This window comes from Ornithorhynchus anatinus, chromosome 3 (genome assembly GCF_004115215.2).
Source record: "Ornithorhynchus anatinus isolate Pmale09 chromosome 3, mOrnAna1.pri.v4, whole genome shotgun sequence".
NCBI classification, from domain to species: Eukaryota; Metazoa; Chordata; class Mammalia; order Monotremata; family Ornithorhynchidae; genus Ornithorhynchus; species Ornithorhynchus anatinus.
The window spans coordinates 40583733-40601443 of NC_041730.1; the positions used below are offsets into that span (position 1 = coordinate 40583733).

The window sequence follows — 17711 nt, forward strand, 5'->3', positions numbered from 1 at the left end:
TGAGAAGCAGCGTGGCTTAATGGCAAGAGCGCGGGCTTGGGAGTCGGAGGATTGGGGTTCTAATCCCGCCCACTCACTTGTCTGCTGTATGACCTTGGGCAGACCGTTTCACTTCTCTGTGCCTCATTCCTCAACCCTCATCATAGGGAAGCAGCGTGGCTTAAGGGAAAGAGCGCGGGCTTGGGAGTCAGAGATCGTGGGTACGAATTCCGGCTCCGCCACTTGTCTGCTGTGTGACCTTGAGCAAGTCACTTCACTTCTCTGTGGCTCGGTGGAAAGTGCCCGGGCCTGGGAGTCAGAGGTCACGGGTTCGAATCCAAGCTCTGCCACTTGTCAGCTGTGGGACTGTGGGCAAGTCACAACTTCTCTGTGCCTCAGTTTCACTCAGCTGTGGGACTGTGGGCAAGTCACTTAGCTTCTCTGTGCCTCAGTTACCTCAGCTGTGGGACTGTGGGCAAGTCACTTCACTTCTCTGTGCCTCAGTTCCCTCATCTGTAAAATGGGGATTAAGACTGTGAGCCTCACGTGGGACAACCTCATTCCCCTGTATCTCCCCCAGCGCTTAGAACAGTGCTCTGCACATAGTAAGCGCTTAACAAATACCAGCATTATTATGATGCCACCTCATCTGCCAAATGGGGATGAAGACTGTGAGCCCCACGTGGGACAACCTGATGACCTCGTATCTCTCCCAGCGCTTAGAACAGTGCTCGGCACATAGTGAGCGCTTAACAAATACCAACATTAAACGCTCGAGGAGTAGGATGGATGGGCCGGGAGATGGGGAGACGGAGGAGGGGAGGATCCGGAGCCCGGAGGGGCGCGGGGTGTCCCGGCCACAACCCCGGTGCCCTCGGACGGGGAGCTGACCTGTCCGTCCCGGCTGTGCCCGTCCTGTCCCGGCGGTGCCAGGCTCGGCTGTGCCCGTCCTGTCCCGGCTGGTCCCGGCTCAGCTGTGCCCTACTGGGCTGGTCCCGGCTGTGCCTGGCTCAGCTGTGCCCGTCTTGTCTCGACTGTGCCCGTCCTGTCCCGGCTGGGCCCGGCTCGGTTGTGCCCGTCTTGTCCCGACTGTGCCCGTCCTGTCCCGGCTGGGCCCGTCCTGTCCCAACTAGTCCCGGCTGGGCTGGGCCCGTCCTGTCCCACTTGTGCCCGGCTCAGCTGTGCCCGTCCTGTCCCGGCTGGGCCCGTCCTGTCCCAGGTGTGCCCGGTTCGGCTGTGCCCGTCCTGTCCCAGTTGTGCCCGGCTCGGCTGGGCCCGTCCTGTCCCAACTGGTCCCGTTCTGTCCCAGTTGTGCCCGGCTGGGCTGGGCCCGTCCTGCCCCGGCGATGCCCGTCCCTCCGGACGCTCCGCTTCGCCCTCCACCCCCCCCCCCCCACGTGATGGGGCGGACCCCGGGAGCGGAGGGGGCGTGAGCGTGTGTGTGAATGTGTGGGCGGGCCCGGCTCCCGCTGGCCTTCACCACCTGCTGCATACACCTAATAATAATAATGTTGGCATTTGTTAAGCTCTTACTATGTGCCGAGCACTGGGGTAGACACAGGGGAATCAGGTTGTCCCACGTGGGGCTCACGCTCTTAATCCCCCTTTTACAGATGAGGGAACTGAGGCACCGAGAAGTTAAGTGACTTGCCCACAGTCACACAGCTGACAAGTGGCGGAGGTGGGGTTCGAACCCATGATTGCTGACTCCAAAGCCCGTGCTCTTTCTAGTGAGCCACGCTGCTTCTCTACACGTGCCCCCTCAGTCCCCTGGATCTCCCACCTCACTCCTCTGCTCCACCCCCCGGCATCTCATTCATTCATCTCATCCATTCATTCATTCGTTTTTATTGAGCCTTCACTCTGTGCAGAGCACTGCGCTTAGTACAGTAGAAACAAGCAAGCACTGTGCTTGATAATAATAATAATAACGTTGGTATTTGTTAAGCGCTCACTATGGGCAGAGCACTGTTCTAAGAGCTGGTGGGGATACGGGGTAATCGGGTTGTCCCACGTGAGCCTCACAATTTTAATCCCCATTTTACAGATGAGGGAACTGAGGCACAGTGAAGTGACTTGCCCACAGTCATACAGCTGACAAGTGGCAGAGTTGGGATTCGAACCCATGACCTCTGACTCCCAAGCCTGGACTCTTTCCACTGAGCCACGCTGCTTCTCTACTACATCTGTACTTAGTATTCATTCATTCAATAGTATTTATTGAGCGCTTACTAAGTGCAGAGCACTGTACTAAGCGCTTGGAATGAACAAGTCGGCAACAGATAGAGACAGTCCCTGCCGTTTGACGGGCTTACGGTCTAATCGGGGGAGAGGGACAGACAAGAACGATGGCGATAAATAGAATCAAGGGGAAGAACATCTCGTAAAAACAATGGCAACTAAATAGAATCAAGGTGATGTACATTTCATTAACAAAATAAATAGGGTAATAAATATATACAGTTTAGCTGACGAGTACAGTGCCGAGGGGATGGGAAGGGAGAGGGGGAGGAACAGAGGGAAATGGGGGGAAAAGAGGGTTAAGCTGCGGAGAGGTGAAGGGGGGGTAGTAGAGGGAGTAGAGGGAGAAGGGGAGCTCAGTGGGAAGGTCTCTTGGGGGAGGTGAGTTTTAAGTAGGGTTTTGAAGAGGGGAAGAGAATCAGTTTGGCGGAGGTGAGGAGGGAGGGTGTTCCGGGACCGCGGGAGGACGTGGCCCGGGGGTCGACGGCGGGATGGGCGAGACCGAGGGACGGTGAGGAGGTGGGCGGCGGAGGAGCGGAGCGTGCGGGGTGGGCGGTAGAAAGAGAGAAGGGAGGAGAGGTAGGAAGGGGCAAGGTGATAGAGAGCCTTGAAGCCTAAGCTTAGTAGAAACAATCCCTGCCCAACAATGGGCTCGCAGTCTAAAAGGGGGAGACAGACAGCAAAACAAAACCGGGATTGTCTCTGTTGCCAAATTGCACATTCCAAGCGCTTAGTACAGTGCTCTGCACAGAGTAAGTGCTCAAAAAATATGATTGAATGAATGAATGAATGAATGAATGAATGAATGAATGAATGAAAAGTAGACAGACCCACCCCCCAGGCTCTGGGGTGGGACCACGGGTCAGGGGTCCCCAACAGGGACTTCCCCTGGGGGGCCATGGGCCTACCCGCTAGACCCAGGCCTCCGGGATTTGGGCCTACCCCCTACACCCGGAGGTCCGGCTTCCAGGGGCTCCCAATGGGCTTTACCGGGCAACCGCCACTCATACCCTCTCCAAATCCGGGGGCAGGTCAATGTGCCAGCTCCATCAATCAATTAATCCACACTTCTATTTATCGCACACTTACTATGCACCAGCTCCAATCACTCCAGAGACTAGTCATGTCCCCAAAAGTGGTGCTGCGGGACCAGTTTTGGTCTGGAAATAATAATAATAATAATAATGATGATGGTATTCATTAAGAATTTACTGTACTAAGGCACTTTACTAAGCACTGGTTTGGATAAAAACAAATCGGGTTGGACACAGTCCCTGACCCACGTGGGGCTCACAGTCTCGATCCCCATTTTACAGATGAGGTAACTGAGTCCCAGAGAAGTGAAGTGACTTGCCCCAGCTCACACAGAAGACGAGTGGTGGAGCTGGGATTAGAACCCATCCCAGCTCTGCCACTCGACAGCTGTGTGACTGTGGGCAAGTCACTTCACTTCTCTGTGCCTCGGTTAGCTCATCTGTAACATTAAGAGCTTAACAAATACCACAACATCTATTATTATTATTATCATCATCGCCAGGCACTGGAGTAGATGCACAAACTTAATCCCCATTTGTCGGATGAGGTTAAGTGAGACGCAGAGACTTTCTCAAGGTCACAAAGCGGCAGAGTCGGATTAGAACCCAGGGCCTCTTACTCCCTCCCCCTTTGCTCTGTCGTTTATACCATGTTGCTTGCCAACCATTGGCATCAATCACTTCATTACTCTCCCCTCCTTCGAACCCTTATTGAAGGCCCATCTTCTCCAAGAGGCCTTCCCAGACTAAACCCTTCCTTTCCTCTTCTCCCACTCCCTTCTGCATCTTCCCGATTTGCTCCTTTTATTCATCCTCCCCGACCCAGCCCCACAGTGCTTAAGTAGACATCTGCAATTTATTTATTCGTATCGATGTCTGGTCTTCCCGACTCCAGATTGTAAACTTGTTGCGGTCAGGGAATGTGTCTGTTTGTAGTTGTAGGGTACTCTCCCAAGTGCATAGTACAGTGCTCTGCACCAGTAAGCGTTCAGTGAATACGACTGAATGAATGAATACCTTTAAAAAGAGTCAGTCAATCCTGTCCCCTAATAAATCGCATTTTCTTCCCTAATAAATCGCATTTTCTTCCCTAATAAATCACATTTTCTTCCCGAAGGAAGCGGGCTCTGCCAGCTGAGTTCACCTTGCGGGGTCTGTCTCCCTCTAGCGGCCCAAGCAATTTTAATTTTCCCGTTTCTTTAATTATTATTATTATTATTAATAATAATAATAGTTAAGCACTTGCTATGTGGCTAGCACTGTTCTAAGCTCTGAGGTAGATCCAAGTTAATCAGGTTGGACAAGGTTCCTGTCCCATGTGGGGCTCACGGTTCAAGTCAGTCAATCGTATTCAGCGCTTAGAACAGTGTTTAGCACATAGAAAGTGCTCAACAAATACCATTATTATTATTTATTGAGTGTTTACTACTACTACTAATAAGGATGGTATTTGTTAAGCGCCTACTATATGCCAGGAACTGAAGTAAGCGCTGGGGTGGATACAAGCAAATCAAGTTGGACACAGTCCCTGTCCGCTGTGGGACTCGCAGTCTCAATTCCCATTTTACAGAGGAGGGAACTGAGGCCCAGAGAAGTGAAGTGACTTACCCAAGGTCACACCGCAGATGAGTGGCAGCGCTGGGATTAGAACCAGGCCCGGGCTCTATCCACTGTGCCCTGCTGCTTCCCGCTCCTGACTAGCTGGTGCAGTTAATATACGTGTTAACATTTTCCGTTTTTTACCTTTCTCTTACATGCCTCCTCTGATAGAGGTAACTGGGTTTTCATAACAACCATCACCCGGAATGAGTGGCTTTTAGGGTAGCCACTGAATAAACGCCCTCATGAAGATGGCAGACTGCCCTTTGCAGACAAGGAAGTTAATACTAGTTATGCAACTGAATGGAGTGGCATCAGACCGTGCCTTTTTGTGGAAGTCTGCGGAACCTGGAGTAATTCCCCAGGGGAACCCCTGATCTCCTTCCTTTCCCTACCCTAATCACCCTCCTTAAATTAAATCCTTAATTAAATCCTTAATCCCCGCTCCGCCACTTGTGTGCTGGGTGACCTTGGGCAAACCGCTTTACTTCTCTGTGCCTCAGTTACTTCATCTGTAAAATGGGGATTAAGATGTGATCCTCACTTGGGACGAACTCTTGACCTTGTATCTACCCCGGCGTTTAGAACAGTGTTTGGCACATAGTAAGCACTTAACATATACCATAATAATTATTATTATTATTATCCTCAATCAATCAATCGGTCGTGTTTATTGAGTGCTTACATTGTGCAAGACTACTTGTACTAAGCACTTGGGAGAATTCAGTAGGGTAAGTAGACACAATCCATGCCCTCAAGGAAACTCCAGTCTAGCTGGGGGAATCGGACATTAAAATAAATTACAGAGAAGCCGCGGGGCCTAATGGATAGAGCACGGGCCTGGGAGTCAAAAGGACTTGGGTTCCAATTCCGGCTCTGCCACTTGTCTGCTGCGTGATTTTGGTCAAGCCACTCTGTTACTCTGCGCCTCACTTACCCTGTCTCTAAAATGGGGATTAAGACTGTGAGCCCCATGTGGGACATGGACTGAATCCAATCTGAATAGCTTGTATCTTCCCCAGCGCTTACTACAGTGCCTGACACCTTGTAAACGCTTAACTAGTATCAGAAAAGCAGAACAGAACAGTCATTTTGTAATAATAATGTCGGTATTTGTTAAGCGCTTACTATGTGCAGAGCACTGTTCTAAGCGCTGGGGGAGATACAGGGTCATCAGGTTGTCCCACGTGAGGCTCACAGTTAATCCCCATTTTACAGATGAGGTAACTGAGGCACAGAGAAGTGAAGTGACTTGCCCACAGTCACACAGCTGACAAGTGGCAGAGCCGGGAGTCGAACCCATGACCTCTGACTCCGAAGCCCAGGTTCTTTCCACTGAACCATGCTGCTTCCCCGTGTACCCAACGTGGCTGGAAATGTGGATCCCCTGAAGGGATCTGCAGGGAAGCAGCGTGGGGTAGTAGGTAGGGTACAGACCTGAGAGCTAGAGGACTTGGGTTCTAATCCCGGCTCTGTCACTCATCTGCAGTGTGACCTTGGGCAAGTCACTTCACTTCTCTGGACCTCAGTTATTCCCTCTTGTAAAAAGGGGATCAAGACTGTGAGTCCCACGTGGGACAAGGACTATGTCCAACCTGAGTAGCTTGTATCCAGCCCAGCCCTTAATACAGTGCCGAGCACACAGAAGGTGCTTAACATATACAAATACCTTAATTATTACTATTATTATCTACACACACACGCCCACAGGTGAGCTTGGCCCACGGCGGGGTCTTCTTCAAATACGGAGGACGACTCTACATAGGAGGAGAGCCTGATTTATTCATGACTGATATTTATTTTGCTCCTCCCCGGCCCTACATGGGCTGTCCCCACGACAGCAGGCTACGGGGGAAAGAATCCGTCGCCTCAGACATGACGGGTTCAGCCTCCGTGGGCTTTGGGTCCCATCTGGAGCCTGTAGACGACCTGGCTGCCGTCGTGCCAGGCGAAGAGCTGCTTCTCGCGCGGGTCGTAGAGGATCGCGGCCCGGCCTGGCCACCGCCCGGGAAAGACCAGGCCCGCTGCGTCGGGCGAGCCGGGCGAGCCCAGGACGTCGAAGACGCACCCCACACGGCGAGGCCTTCCGGCGCCGGGGCCTTGCACCGCGTAGAGGACCCCGCACACCAGGAAGGCCGCCTCCACCTCTCGGCCGCTGCAGGCCGTGTCCCAGCTGCCCTCGGCCGACAGGCTCTCGGGGTCCAGCTTGGTGAGGACCATTTTCGCCCGCGCGTCCGGCTCGGCGTGGACGGCCCAGAGGCCGTGCTCGTCCACTGCCAGGTCGACCAGGGTGGAGGCCCCGGGGAGCAGCATCCGATCGACCACGCTCCTCTTCCGGAGGCTGAGTTTGACGATCTCGTTGGTGGGGCCGTCGCTGAGGAAGAAGAGGAAGCCCCCGTAGATCGCGTGGCCGGTCCCTCGCCAGGAGACGGGAAGCACGAGCTTCCGGAAGACTGGCTTGGGGCCGCTTTCCGTGAATGCCCTCATATTGGGGAATTCCAGGACGGTGTTGTTGTTGGAGCCGCTAAGGAGATAGACCTTCTGGTGGTTGCCGCTGGGGTCTTTCAGCCACGAACCTCGTGGCTCTCCAGACTTCTTCACCACCTTCAGGGACTTAATGCCAGCCAGCATGACGTCACAGCCTGAAGGGGAAGAATTGAAACAGGCCGGAAATTGACGATTTATTTTACCCGGAAGAATCTCGGGGCCTCCAGAAGATTTAATAAATATGGTACTAGTTCAGCCCTTACTATGTGCCAAACACTATTCTAAAAGCTGGGGTAGATACAAGTTAATCAGGTTGGATATCGTCCCTATCTGACATGGGGCACACACCCTTATCCCCATTTTACAGGTGAGGGAACGGAGGCACAGAGAAGTGACTTGCCCAAGGTCACACAAGCGGTGGAGCGGGGATTAGAGCCCAGGTCCTTCTGACTCCTAGGCCTCTGCTCTAACCACTAGGCCACGTCACTTCCCTGTCTCCTGGCAGAGCCAGGAAGCCATCGTTTTGGGGGAAGAGCAGCTGGAATGTAGGATGGGGGCGACTGGGAGAGAAGCAGTGTGGTCTAGCAGAAAGAGCATGGCCCTAGGAATCGGTGGACCTGGGTTCTAATCCCAACACTAGACTGGAAGCTCCTGTAGACCATAAACTTCTCCTCCAGACTATAAGCTCCTGTGGGCAGGAAACATGTCTACACTAGCAGAAAGAGCATGGCCCTGGGAACCAGAATATCTGGGTTCTAATTGCATCTCTAGACTGGAAGTTCCTGTGGGCAGAGAACATATCTACCAAATTTGTTGTATTGTACCTCTTAAGTGCTTACTGCAGTGCTCTGTACACATTATGCTCTCAATAAATACGACTGATTGATAACTTCTAGAGAAGCAGCGTGCCGTAGTTGATAGAGTACGGGCCTGGGATTCAGAAGGACCAGGGTACTAATCTCGGCTCTGCCACTTGTCTGTTGTGTGACCTTGGGCAAGTCACTTCACTTCTCTGTGTCTCAGTTACCTCATCTGTAAAATTCATTCATTCGATCATATTTATTGAGCGCTTACTGTGTGCAGAGCACTGTACTAGCGCTGGGGTGGATACAAGCAGATCAGGTCGGACACAAACCCTGTCCCACGTGGGGCTCACAGTCTCAATCCCCATTTTACAGATGAGGTAACTGAGGCCCAGAGAAGTGAAGTGACTTGCCCAAGGTCGTACAACAGACAAGTGGCGGAGTCGGAATTAGAACCCATGACCGTGCTCTAGCCACTGCGTCATGTAAAATGGAGATTAAGGCTGTGAGCTCCGTATAGGTCAGGGACTGTGTCCAACCTGATTAACTTGTAACCATCCCAGGGCTTAGAACAGTGCCTGGCACATAGTAAGCGCTTAACAAGTACTGTAAAAAAATCCCCCAAAGCTCTCATCCTTGCTTGTGTGTGACCTAGGGCAAGTCCTGTCTTTGTAAAATGAGGTAATCTGATTGTATTGTATGTATTCCAGCCCTTAGCACATAATGCATGCTTAATGCCACAATAGCAGTTATGATGATTATTATGGGAGACATCAGTTTGGAGCACTCAACATCTTGTCATTCCTTGCCAGGGTAAGCCTGGAGGTCTTTGCCTGCAGCCTAAACAGGAAATGGGAGAGTATCGATGCCATTCGCTTCAAAAAAGATGGAGTCCACCGGTCCCATCTTGAATTTCAACCCTCGAAGTTCAGGGAATCCAAAGGAGCGGAGGATCGTACCGTACAACTGAGCTCAGGAGGGAAGTCAGGCTTTGGACCCTATGACTTTTTCTTTTTTTATTGGTATTTGTTGAGCACTTACTGTACTAAATACTGTACTTAAGTACTAAGGGATTTATTTATATTGATGATACTGATGCCTCTTTACTTGCTTTGACGCCTGTCTGGCCCCTTCTAGACTGTGAACCCATTGTGGGCAGGGATTGTCTCTACTGATTGCCGAAATGTACTTTCCAGGCGCTAGTACAGTGCTCTGCACACAGTAATCGCTCAATAAATACAAGTGAATGAATGAATGAATGAATGAATGGTGTAGATACAAGGTTAGGCAACGCCCATGTCCCACATGGGGCTCAGGGTCTTAATTCCTCATTTTACAGATGAGGCAACTGAGGCCCAGAGAAGTGAAGTGACTTTTTCAAGGTCATTCATTCAATAGTAGTATTTATTGAGCGCTTACTATGTGCAGAGCACTGTACTAAGCAGTTGGAATGTACAAATCGGCAACAGATAGAGACAGTCCCTGCCCACTGACGGGCTTACAGTCTCACACAGCAGACAAGTGGCGCAGCGAGAATTAGAACCCAGGTCCTTCTGACTCCCAGGCTCATGCTCTCTTTACTTGGCCACGCTGCTTCTCAGATAAGTTGTAGTCTTATCCTATTTGTACTATTAGACTTCTATCTCTGGTATTTTTCTGCTCCCCAGACTTGGACTGAGGTCAGGGAAGTGTGCCAAGACACTTCACTGGGGCCAGGGTCTCTGGCTCGATTTATATTTTTCTATCACTCAGTAAGTCTTAGAATGTCTGGGTAAAGATTAGATGCCAATAGCTCCATCGCTCCCCTGCTGGGTGATCCTGGCAAGGTGCCTCTCCTTCTCTGAGCTTAATCTCCTCACCCAGGCCCCAGGAGATAACACCACTTGCTGTTTCAAAGCCTGCGTGGGGAGAAATCGTTCTCAAATCCAATCTTAAATCCCTCTTCACCCCTGAAGTGCCACTACAAAATAGCGACTTAATGAAAAACCTGAGAAGTGAGAGCAAATTAAACCTCTCAAGCTCCACCGTGACCTTGGCAGTGAAGGAATGTGACCTCTCCAGGAAGTAATTCTCCAGGAGTTCGTTTCTATGGGACCCCATCCATAGTAATGTGAGGAATAAACACCATTAGCACCCTGGTCTCACACTCCAGTGCCTAAATATTGGGGTCACGGCCTGGGGGAGTCAGACATTTTGTCATAGATCCTGCTGTAGCAGGACAACTTTAATGTCTGGCCAGAAAGATGTAATCTTTTGTATTTAGAGGGAAACGAGTTTGTCGGGGAAATAGTTCAGACAAGATTCATTGTTTGGACAGTTCGAGGACTCCTTGCTGTGGATGGAGCCTGCCTGATAATAATAATAATGATGGTATTTGTTAAGGGCTTACTATGTGCCAAGCCCTGTAATAAGCCACTGTATGCTCGTGGAGAGGAGAAGCAGTGTGGTCTAGTGGAAAGAGCAAGGGCCTGGAGTCGGGAGTCCTGGATTCTAACCCTTGCTCTGCAACTTGCCTTCTGGGTGATTTTGGGCAAGTCACTTAGTAATAATAATAATAATAATAATAGTACTGGTATTTATTAAGAACTTACCAGGTGCCAAGCACTGTTCTAAGTGCTGGGGGAGATAAAAGGTCATCAGGTTGTCCCACGTGGGGCTCAGTTTTAATCCCCATTTTACAGATGAAGTAACTGAGGCCCAGAGTAGTTATGTGACTTGTCCAAAGTCACACAGCTGACACGTGGTGGAGCCGGGATTAGAACTTCCCTGTGCCTCAGTTTTCTTTCTTTTTTTTAATGGTATTTGTTAAGCATTTACTATGTGCCAGACACTGTACTAAGCACTGATACAAGATATTTAGGTTGGACACAGTCCAGGTCCTAAATAGGGCCCTTGGTCTTAATTTCCATTTGACAGATGAGGTAATTTAAGCATAGAGAATGCCTCGTGTAAAATGGGGATTCAATACCTATTCTCCCTCCACCTTTCAACTGTGACCCCTCCCTCCCACCCCACCCAGTGTGAGGCTGAGACTGTGATCTAGTTATATTGGATCTACCGAGTGTTTAGCACTCTACTTAACACATAGCACTTAACAAACACCACCATTATTATTATTATTATTAGACTAGATGCTCAACCTGGTTTTTTGCTTGACACCCTCAGTTGCTCCCACTAGACTGTAATCTCCTTGTGGGCAGGGATCGTGTCTACCACTCCATCCCCCTCCATATATGCCAGACCCCAACTCTCCTCATCTTTAGAACCTTATTCATTCATTCATTCATTCATTCATTCATTCATTCAATAGTATTTATTGAGCGCTTACTATGTGCAGAGCACTGTACTAAGCGCTTGGGATGAACAAATTGGCAACAGATAGAGACAGTCCCTGCCGTTTGACGGGTTTACAGGTCACACCTTCTGCAAAAGGCCTTCCCCAATTAAGACCTCTTTTCCCTGGCTTCCTCTCCCTTCTGTGTCATCAGTGAACTAGATCTGTGGCCTTTGGACATTTGATATTCGTCCCATCCCAAACCCCACAGCACTTATGTATTATCTATTATAAATTACTTATTCATAACAGCCTGTCTCCCCCTCTAGGCTGTTAGCTCGTTAAGGGCAGAGAACATGGCTGCTAATTCTGTTCTATTGTACTCTTCCAAGTGCTTAGTCCAATGCTCTGTGCATAGCTTTCAATAAATATCACTGATTTATTCACTGATTGATTGTTACCAACTCTGGTATATCATATTCTTACAGTGCTCCACACACAGTAAGCTCTAAATAGATTGATCTGCGCACAATGTTGTGAGATTCGAAAGGGAAGCAGCTTAGCCTAGTGGAGAGAGCACGGGCCCGAGAATCAGAAGGACCTGGGTTCTAATCCCGGCTCTGCCAGTGACTTGCTGTTTGACCTTGGGCAAATCACTTAACTTCTCTGTGCCTTGGTTTCCCCAACTGTAAAATAGGGACTCCTGTTCTCTCTCCTACTTAGACTGTGAGTCCCACGCAGGATAGAGACTGTGTCTGACCTAATTAATTTGTACCTACCGCAGTACAGAGTTTGACATACAGTGACTGCTTAACAAATACCATTTTAAAAGAAATTGAAAGAAATCCTGCAGGCAAGACAGCTGGCCCCAGATAACCAACCTGCCTGTTCACCTTGACTGTGAGATATCACCGCCCACCGCTCCCCGCCAACACCCCTGACCCCCACCTCTGTCCGGGGAAAGGGCAGGCAGCAGGCTACAAGAGTCACTCAAAGGCAGAAACAGAGTCACCCAGAGAAGCAGCGTGGCTTAGTGGGCAGAGCCTGGTTTTAGGAGTCAGAGCACCTGGGTTCTAATCCCAGCTCTGCCACTTGTCTGTTGTGTGATCTTGGGCAAGTCACTTAACTTCTCTGGGCCTCAGTGAGCTCATCTGGAAAATGGGGATTAAGACTGTGAGCCCCATGTAGGACAACCTCATGACTTTGTATCTATCCCAGTGCTTAGAACAGTGCTTGGCTCAAAATAAGCGCTTAAATATTATTATTATTATATGGCCATGAGGCTTGGATAGTTTACGATAATGCATAAAATCACTGTGGCATTTTTCTTTTTGGGTATTTATTACATACTATGTGCCAGGCATTGTACTAAGCACTATGGTGCATACGAGCTAATCAGGTTGGACACAGTCCCCGTCCCACATGAGGCTCACAGACTTAATTCTCATTTTAGAAATGAGGTAGCTAAGGCCCCTCTAAGATCATTCATTTATTCTTTCAATCATATTTATTGAATGCTTATGGTGTACAAAGCACTGCATTAAGCGCTTGGGAGAGTACAATATAACAACAGACACATTTCTTCCTACAACGAGCTCACGGTCTAGAGGGGGAGAAAATTGATGCTTTATCGTGGAAGGAGAGTTTGTGTCTGCCAATGAAGCTTGGAGACATGCCCTATAGTATTACCCATAATGGAAAGGTCTAAGCAGAAGTTTGACTGATCCAAAGCCAGGAGTAAAAGTGACTCTCCTCCCCACTCCTGCCCCGCTCTGAGTAAATCAATCAATCAATCAATCAATCTATCTAATATTTATTAAGTGCTTACTATGTGAAGAGCACTTAGTACAATACTAAGTGCTTAGGAGAGTACAACGCAACAGAATTAGCAGATACGTTCCCTGCCCAAAGCAAGCTAAATCACTGTTAGATGTCAGGTTTCTGATAACAAATTCTAGAGGCTGAGAACAACCTCTTGTCTCAGTCAATCGATGAATCCATCAATGATCTCTATTGAGAGCTTCCTGCATGTCAGCTCGGCTCTTGGCCCAGGAGTGCCTAGCCTAGCTGAGTTATTTGAAAGTTTTTCTGGAGGAAATTAGGGGGTCTTTTTGGCTGAACCTACATTATAACCTGAGTAGAGATTTCACGTTAGCCACCTGGCCATGTTGATGGAGCCACTTTCTCCCAGTCCTGGAAAGCAGGATGGCCTAGTGGATAGACCACAGGCCAGGAAGTCAGAGGACCTGAGTTCTAATTCCAGCTTTGTCATTTAGCTGCTGTGTGACCTTGGGCAAGTCACTTCACTTCTCCTTGCCTCAGTTCTCTCATCTGCAAAGTGGTGATTCAATACCTGTTCTCCCTCCTATTGGGACTGTAAGCCCTATGTGGGATCGGATTATTTTGTCTCTACCCCAGTGCTCAGTAAAGTGCTTGGCACACAGTAAGTGCTTAATATAAACCACAGTTATTATTATTGTTTATAAGATTTCTTATAATCTTATAAGAGTGCAAGGGAGTCACAACGAGGGAAACAGGGTAAGCAGGATGAAATGTTTAAAGAAAAGGGATTTTCGGGAGGAGCCATAGAACGTTTATTGCTGCTCATAAGGTCATCTCTCTAGACTGTAAGCTCATTGTGGGCAGGGAGACGCGCCTGTTTATTGTTATATTGTACTCTCCCATGTGCTTAGTGCAGTGCTTTGCACACAGTAAGCATTCAATAAATATAATCACACAGTAAGCGCTCAATAACATGATTGAATGAATGTTCAGAGAGAATCATAAGGTGCCAGATTTGGTAGCTTAATTGGAAATTCGTTTGCAACCAAGTTTGCAACTAAAAACCTGTTCTTCCACCTACTTGACTGTGAGTTCCATGTGGATCAGGGACTGTAACCAGCCTAATGAACTTGTACCTACCCCAGTGCTTTCCCCTCTCAGAGTTGCACTTGGAGAGTTTCCAGAAACCTACTAGTCTTGACTATGGGAGGGAGAGTAAAGCAGAGGCATTACCCATTCCATTCTTATCTTGGGCAGTGGCTAACGAATGGAAGGCAATATACTACAAGTCAAAGCTCACGTCTGCTGGGTAGCGGCGGCACGGGAGAGCGTCAAGGACAGAGATCCAGGTTGACTGCACAGAAGGAGGCAATGGTAAGCCACTCCCATATTTTGACCGATAAAACTCTACAGATACACAACCAGAAAGGTTGCAGATGGAGGTGGGGCATTCTGGGAGAGATGTGTCCATGAAGTCGCTATGGGTCGGAGGCGACTCGGCAGCATAAGACAATAATAGCAACCCCAGCACTTCAAACAGTGCAGGACACATGGGAAGCGCTTAACCACTAAAAAATAAAAAATAAAAAAAGTCAGCTTCTACACAACCAATCCCAACCAGTGCAATAATTCCAAGCATCCTTGGGAGGAATTTTGGTGACTCAGACTCTGTCCACCCCTCTCCTCTAAAGACAACACTCTTGTATTTCTTTTCTTCAGCAGTAAGTGTCATTTACAGTCTAGTGGATAGAGCACAGACCCAGGAGTCAGGAGGACCTGGGTTCTAATCCTGGCTCACTTCACTTCTCTGTGCTTCAGTTACCTCATCTGAAAAATGGGGATTAAGACTGTGACTCCCATGTGGGACAGAGACTGTGTCCAACTCAATTTGCTTATATCCACCCCAGTGTTTAGTACAGTGCCTGGCACATAGTAAGCCCTTAACAAATACCACAATTATTTATTATTATTATATTATTATTATCTTTATGGAACAGCCTTCTAGGCAACCTTGGGAAGAGCTCCATTCCAATGAAAACTCGGTTTTCTGGAGAGACATTTAACATTAGCTACAACCGAAATGTACACACGGAGTTGCCCCATCAACATTGTTCTCGGGAAAGAGTGTGTTCGTTTCTTTCAGTCTCACCAGTGCAGACGGCGCTTGGCGATTACTCTAAATGTATGGCCTAAGACAATGGTTGTCCTAGCAATCAAGAGCATAAAGGAAAACATTTCTTACTTGCATTAAGAAGGAGTTTGACTCTTTGCTCTTCTTCTGTTTGTTTAATTAGATGTTGAGCCACCATCTTGTCATCCTCTTCTATGCACGTCGGTGAATCTCTGGTGGATTCTATGTAATCGATCTCCCGATGGGCCCTTTCGACTCTGGATAATAAATGGTCCAGTTTGTTTTTATACTCGGTCTTGTAAATGCCGCACCTTTCTAGGAGAAACGACACCTTCTTTGAGAAATCTTGGAATTCTTGGATGTATTCCTGTGTATCTTGGTGACATTTCGCCAGGCCTTGCTTGAGTTAGAACACAGAAGATTGGAATCAGACTTGGTTTTCTGGGGACTGGCTCTTAGCAAAGGCAAAAATCAAGTCTTTCTTTCTGCATCTTTCTTTAAAATCCTCTCCTGTCACAATCTCCAAATCAAAACTCTGGTTCAGGTGCAAGGTGAAATAGCAGAAATGAGAGGTTTGGAAGGAGAAGTCAAATTGTATGTATTTGCAGGAGAAACCTCTTACTCTCAACCTATCAGTCAATCAATAGCATTTAGAGTTGTTAAGGTGTGCAGAGCACTGTAATAAGCACTTGGGAGAGTACAAGACAAAAGAATTGGTAGACAAGCTATAGGCCCACAAGCTTAGTGGTTGGGGTTGGGGGGTGGAAATACAGATATTAAAACAAATTGCAGATATATACAAAAATGCTGTGGGGCCGAGGGCGAGGGGGAATAATGGGTACAAATCTAAGTGCGTAGGTGACACAGAAAGGAGAGAGTCTAGGGGAAATGAGGTTTAGGCAGGGAAAGTCTCTTGGAGGAGATTTTAGTCAGACTTTAAAGGTGGGGAGAGCAGTGGTCTGTGGGACATGAGATGGGGGAAGTTTCAGCCCAAATGGAGGATGTGGGCAAGGAGCCGGCAAGAAAGAAGACAAGGCCGAGGAACAGAGATTCAGGTACAATGAAGAGGTTGGTGTTAGAGGAGTGAAGTGTGCAGATTGGATTGTAGTGAGTAATTACTATTCTTAGCAAAGCAATAGTACGCGAACAACATCATGGGATGCTTTAAAAACATGGCAAAGTTAAAATCATCGGGTGTCATTAAATTTATCATGCATTTTATAATTACTATTATTTATAATAATGATTCATGATAATGATAAAATAATGATTGCGGTGCTTGTTAAGTGCTTACTATGTGCCAAGCGTTTAGGTATCTGGAAGGTCAGGTAGGCAGTAATTAATAATTACGGTAATTGTTAAGCACTTACTTTGTGCCAGGTACTGTTCCTTGTGCTGGAGTAGATACAAGCTCATCCGGTTGGACATAGTCCCTGTCCCACATAGGGCTCACAGTCTTAATCCCCATTTTTACAGAAGAGGGAGCTGAAGGCCATAGAAGTTAAGTGACTTGCCCAAGGTCACACAGCAGACAACTGGGGGAGCCAGGATTAGAACCCATGACCTTCTGACTTTCAGGCCCGTGCTCTATCCACTAGGCCATGCTGTTTCTTTTCTGTCGAGATGGCGCGATAATGATGAAGACTGTGGTCCTCCATCCTTTCACCTGGTTCCTGAGAAGCCCCAACCTACCTCTAGTGTCTGGAAGCGTCTGTTGATGTATTGAATCATAGCCGCATCTTGTGCGTACTGGGATGGAGGAAGGACACTTGCCAAAAGCAGAACAAAGCAGGACCCAAGCCCTGGAAGGGCCATAGTCTTCCCAAACCTGCCAGAGAAAAAGAAAACAAAAATGGTGTAATCCGTTTCCCGGGGGCAAAATGGGACCACTGGTGTAATCTCCCTCTGATGGGAAAGTGAAACTAAAATGGTCGAGACAGGGGAAAGTAGTAGTGTCCACTCGAACGGGAAACTCTCCAACAGCCCCGAGCAAGAAACGGGGCCGGGGTTGGTTGTGAAACCAAGGCGGATCCTCCCGCTCGTGGGCCTGTAATCAGTTCCAGATGTTCCAGGGAGAGTCATGTGAGCGGTTCCAGGCAGTTCCCGGAAGCCCCATTTGTTTCTTGGTCTGTTTTTTGTACTTTTTTCATGGCATTTGTTAAGTGCTTACTATGTGCCAGACACTGTACTGTAGGCTGGAATAGATATCGGCTAATCAGGTTGGGCACGGTCCATATCCCACAGAGGGGCTCACTTCCTTCACCCCCATTTTAGAGATGAGGAAATTGAGGTCCAGAGAAGTTAAGTGACTTGCCTAAGGTCACACAGCAGATAAGTGGCAGAGATGGGAATAGAACCCAGGTCCTTCTGACTCCAGGCTC

At 48.5% G+C, this 17711-nt stretch overlaps 2 protein-coding genes across 6 annotated transcripts in view; both read right to left on the reverse strand.

Annotated features, from left to right (window-relative positions):
• Nucleotides 1-1327, reverse strand: part of PPFIBP2 (PPFIA binding protein 2) — a 171462-nt gene extending 170135 nt beyond the window's left edge. For 4 of the 5 annotated variants that reach the window (XM_029059793.2, XM_029059792.2, XM_029059791.2 and 1 more), the window contains exon 1: nt 871-1327. The gene's annotated coding sequence lies outside the window, so the exon portion shown is untranslated. The remainder of the gene's footprint in view (nt 1-870) is intronic. The other variant, XM_029059800.2, reaches the window with a different exon arrangement.
• A 5304-nt stretch (nt 1328-6631) lies between these two features.
• On the reverse strand, nt 6632-17320 carry OLFML1 (olfactomedin like 1). The gene is made up of 3 exons (XM_029059476.2): nt 17023-17320; nt 15442-15730; nt 6632-7495 (listed from the first exon to the last, which is right to left on the reverse strand). The coding sequence occupies exons 1-3, from the start codon at nt 17143-17145 to the stop codon at nt 6738-6740; spliced, it is 1170 nt and encodes a 389-aa protein (XP_028915309.1). The 5' UTR covers nt 17146-17320; the 3' UTR covers nt 6632-6737.
• Nucleotides 17321-17711: the final 391 nt, after the last annotated feature.

Excerpts from the sequence above, each read along its gene's own strand:
- OLFML1 (XM_029059476.2), bottom strand. The coding sequence starts at position 17,145 with ATGGCCCTTCCAGGGCTTGGGTCCTGCTTTGTTCTGCTTTTGGCAAGT. Across the intron at positions 15,731-17,022 it reads GACGCTTCCAGACACTAGAG|CAAGGCCTGGCGAAATGTCA; the intron begins GTAGGTTGGGGC and ends TTCTAACTCAAG. Across the intron at positions 7,496-15,441 it reads CAAACTCCTTCTTAATGCAA|GCTGTGACGTCATGCTGGCT; the intron begins GTAAGAAATGTT and ends CTTCCCCTTCAG.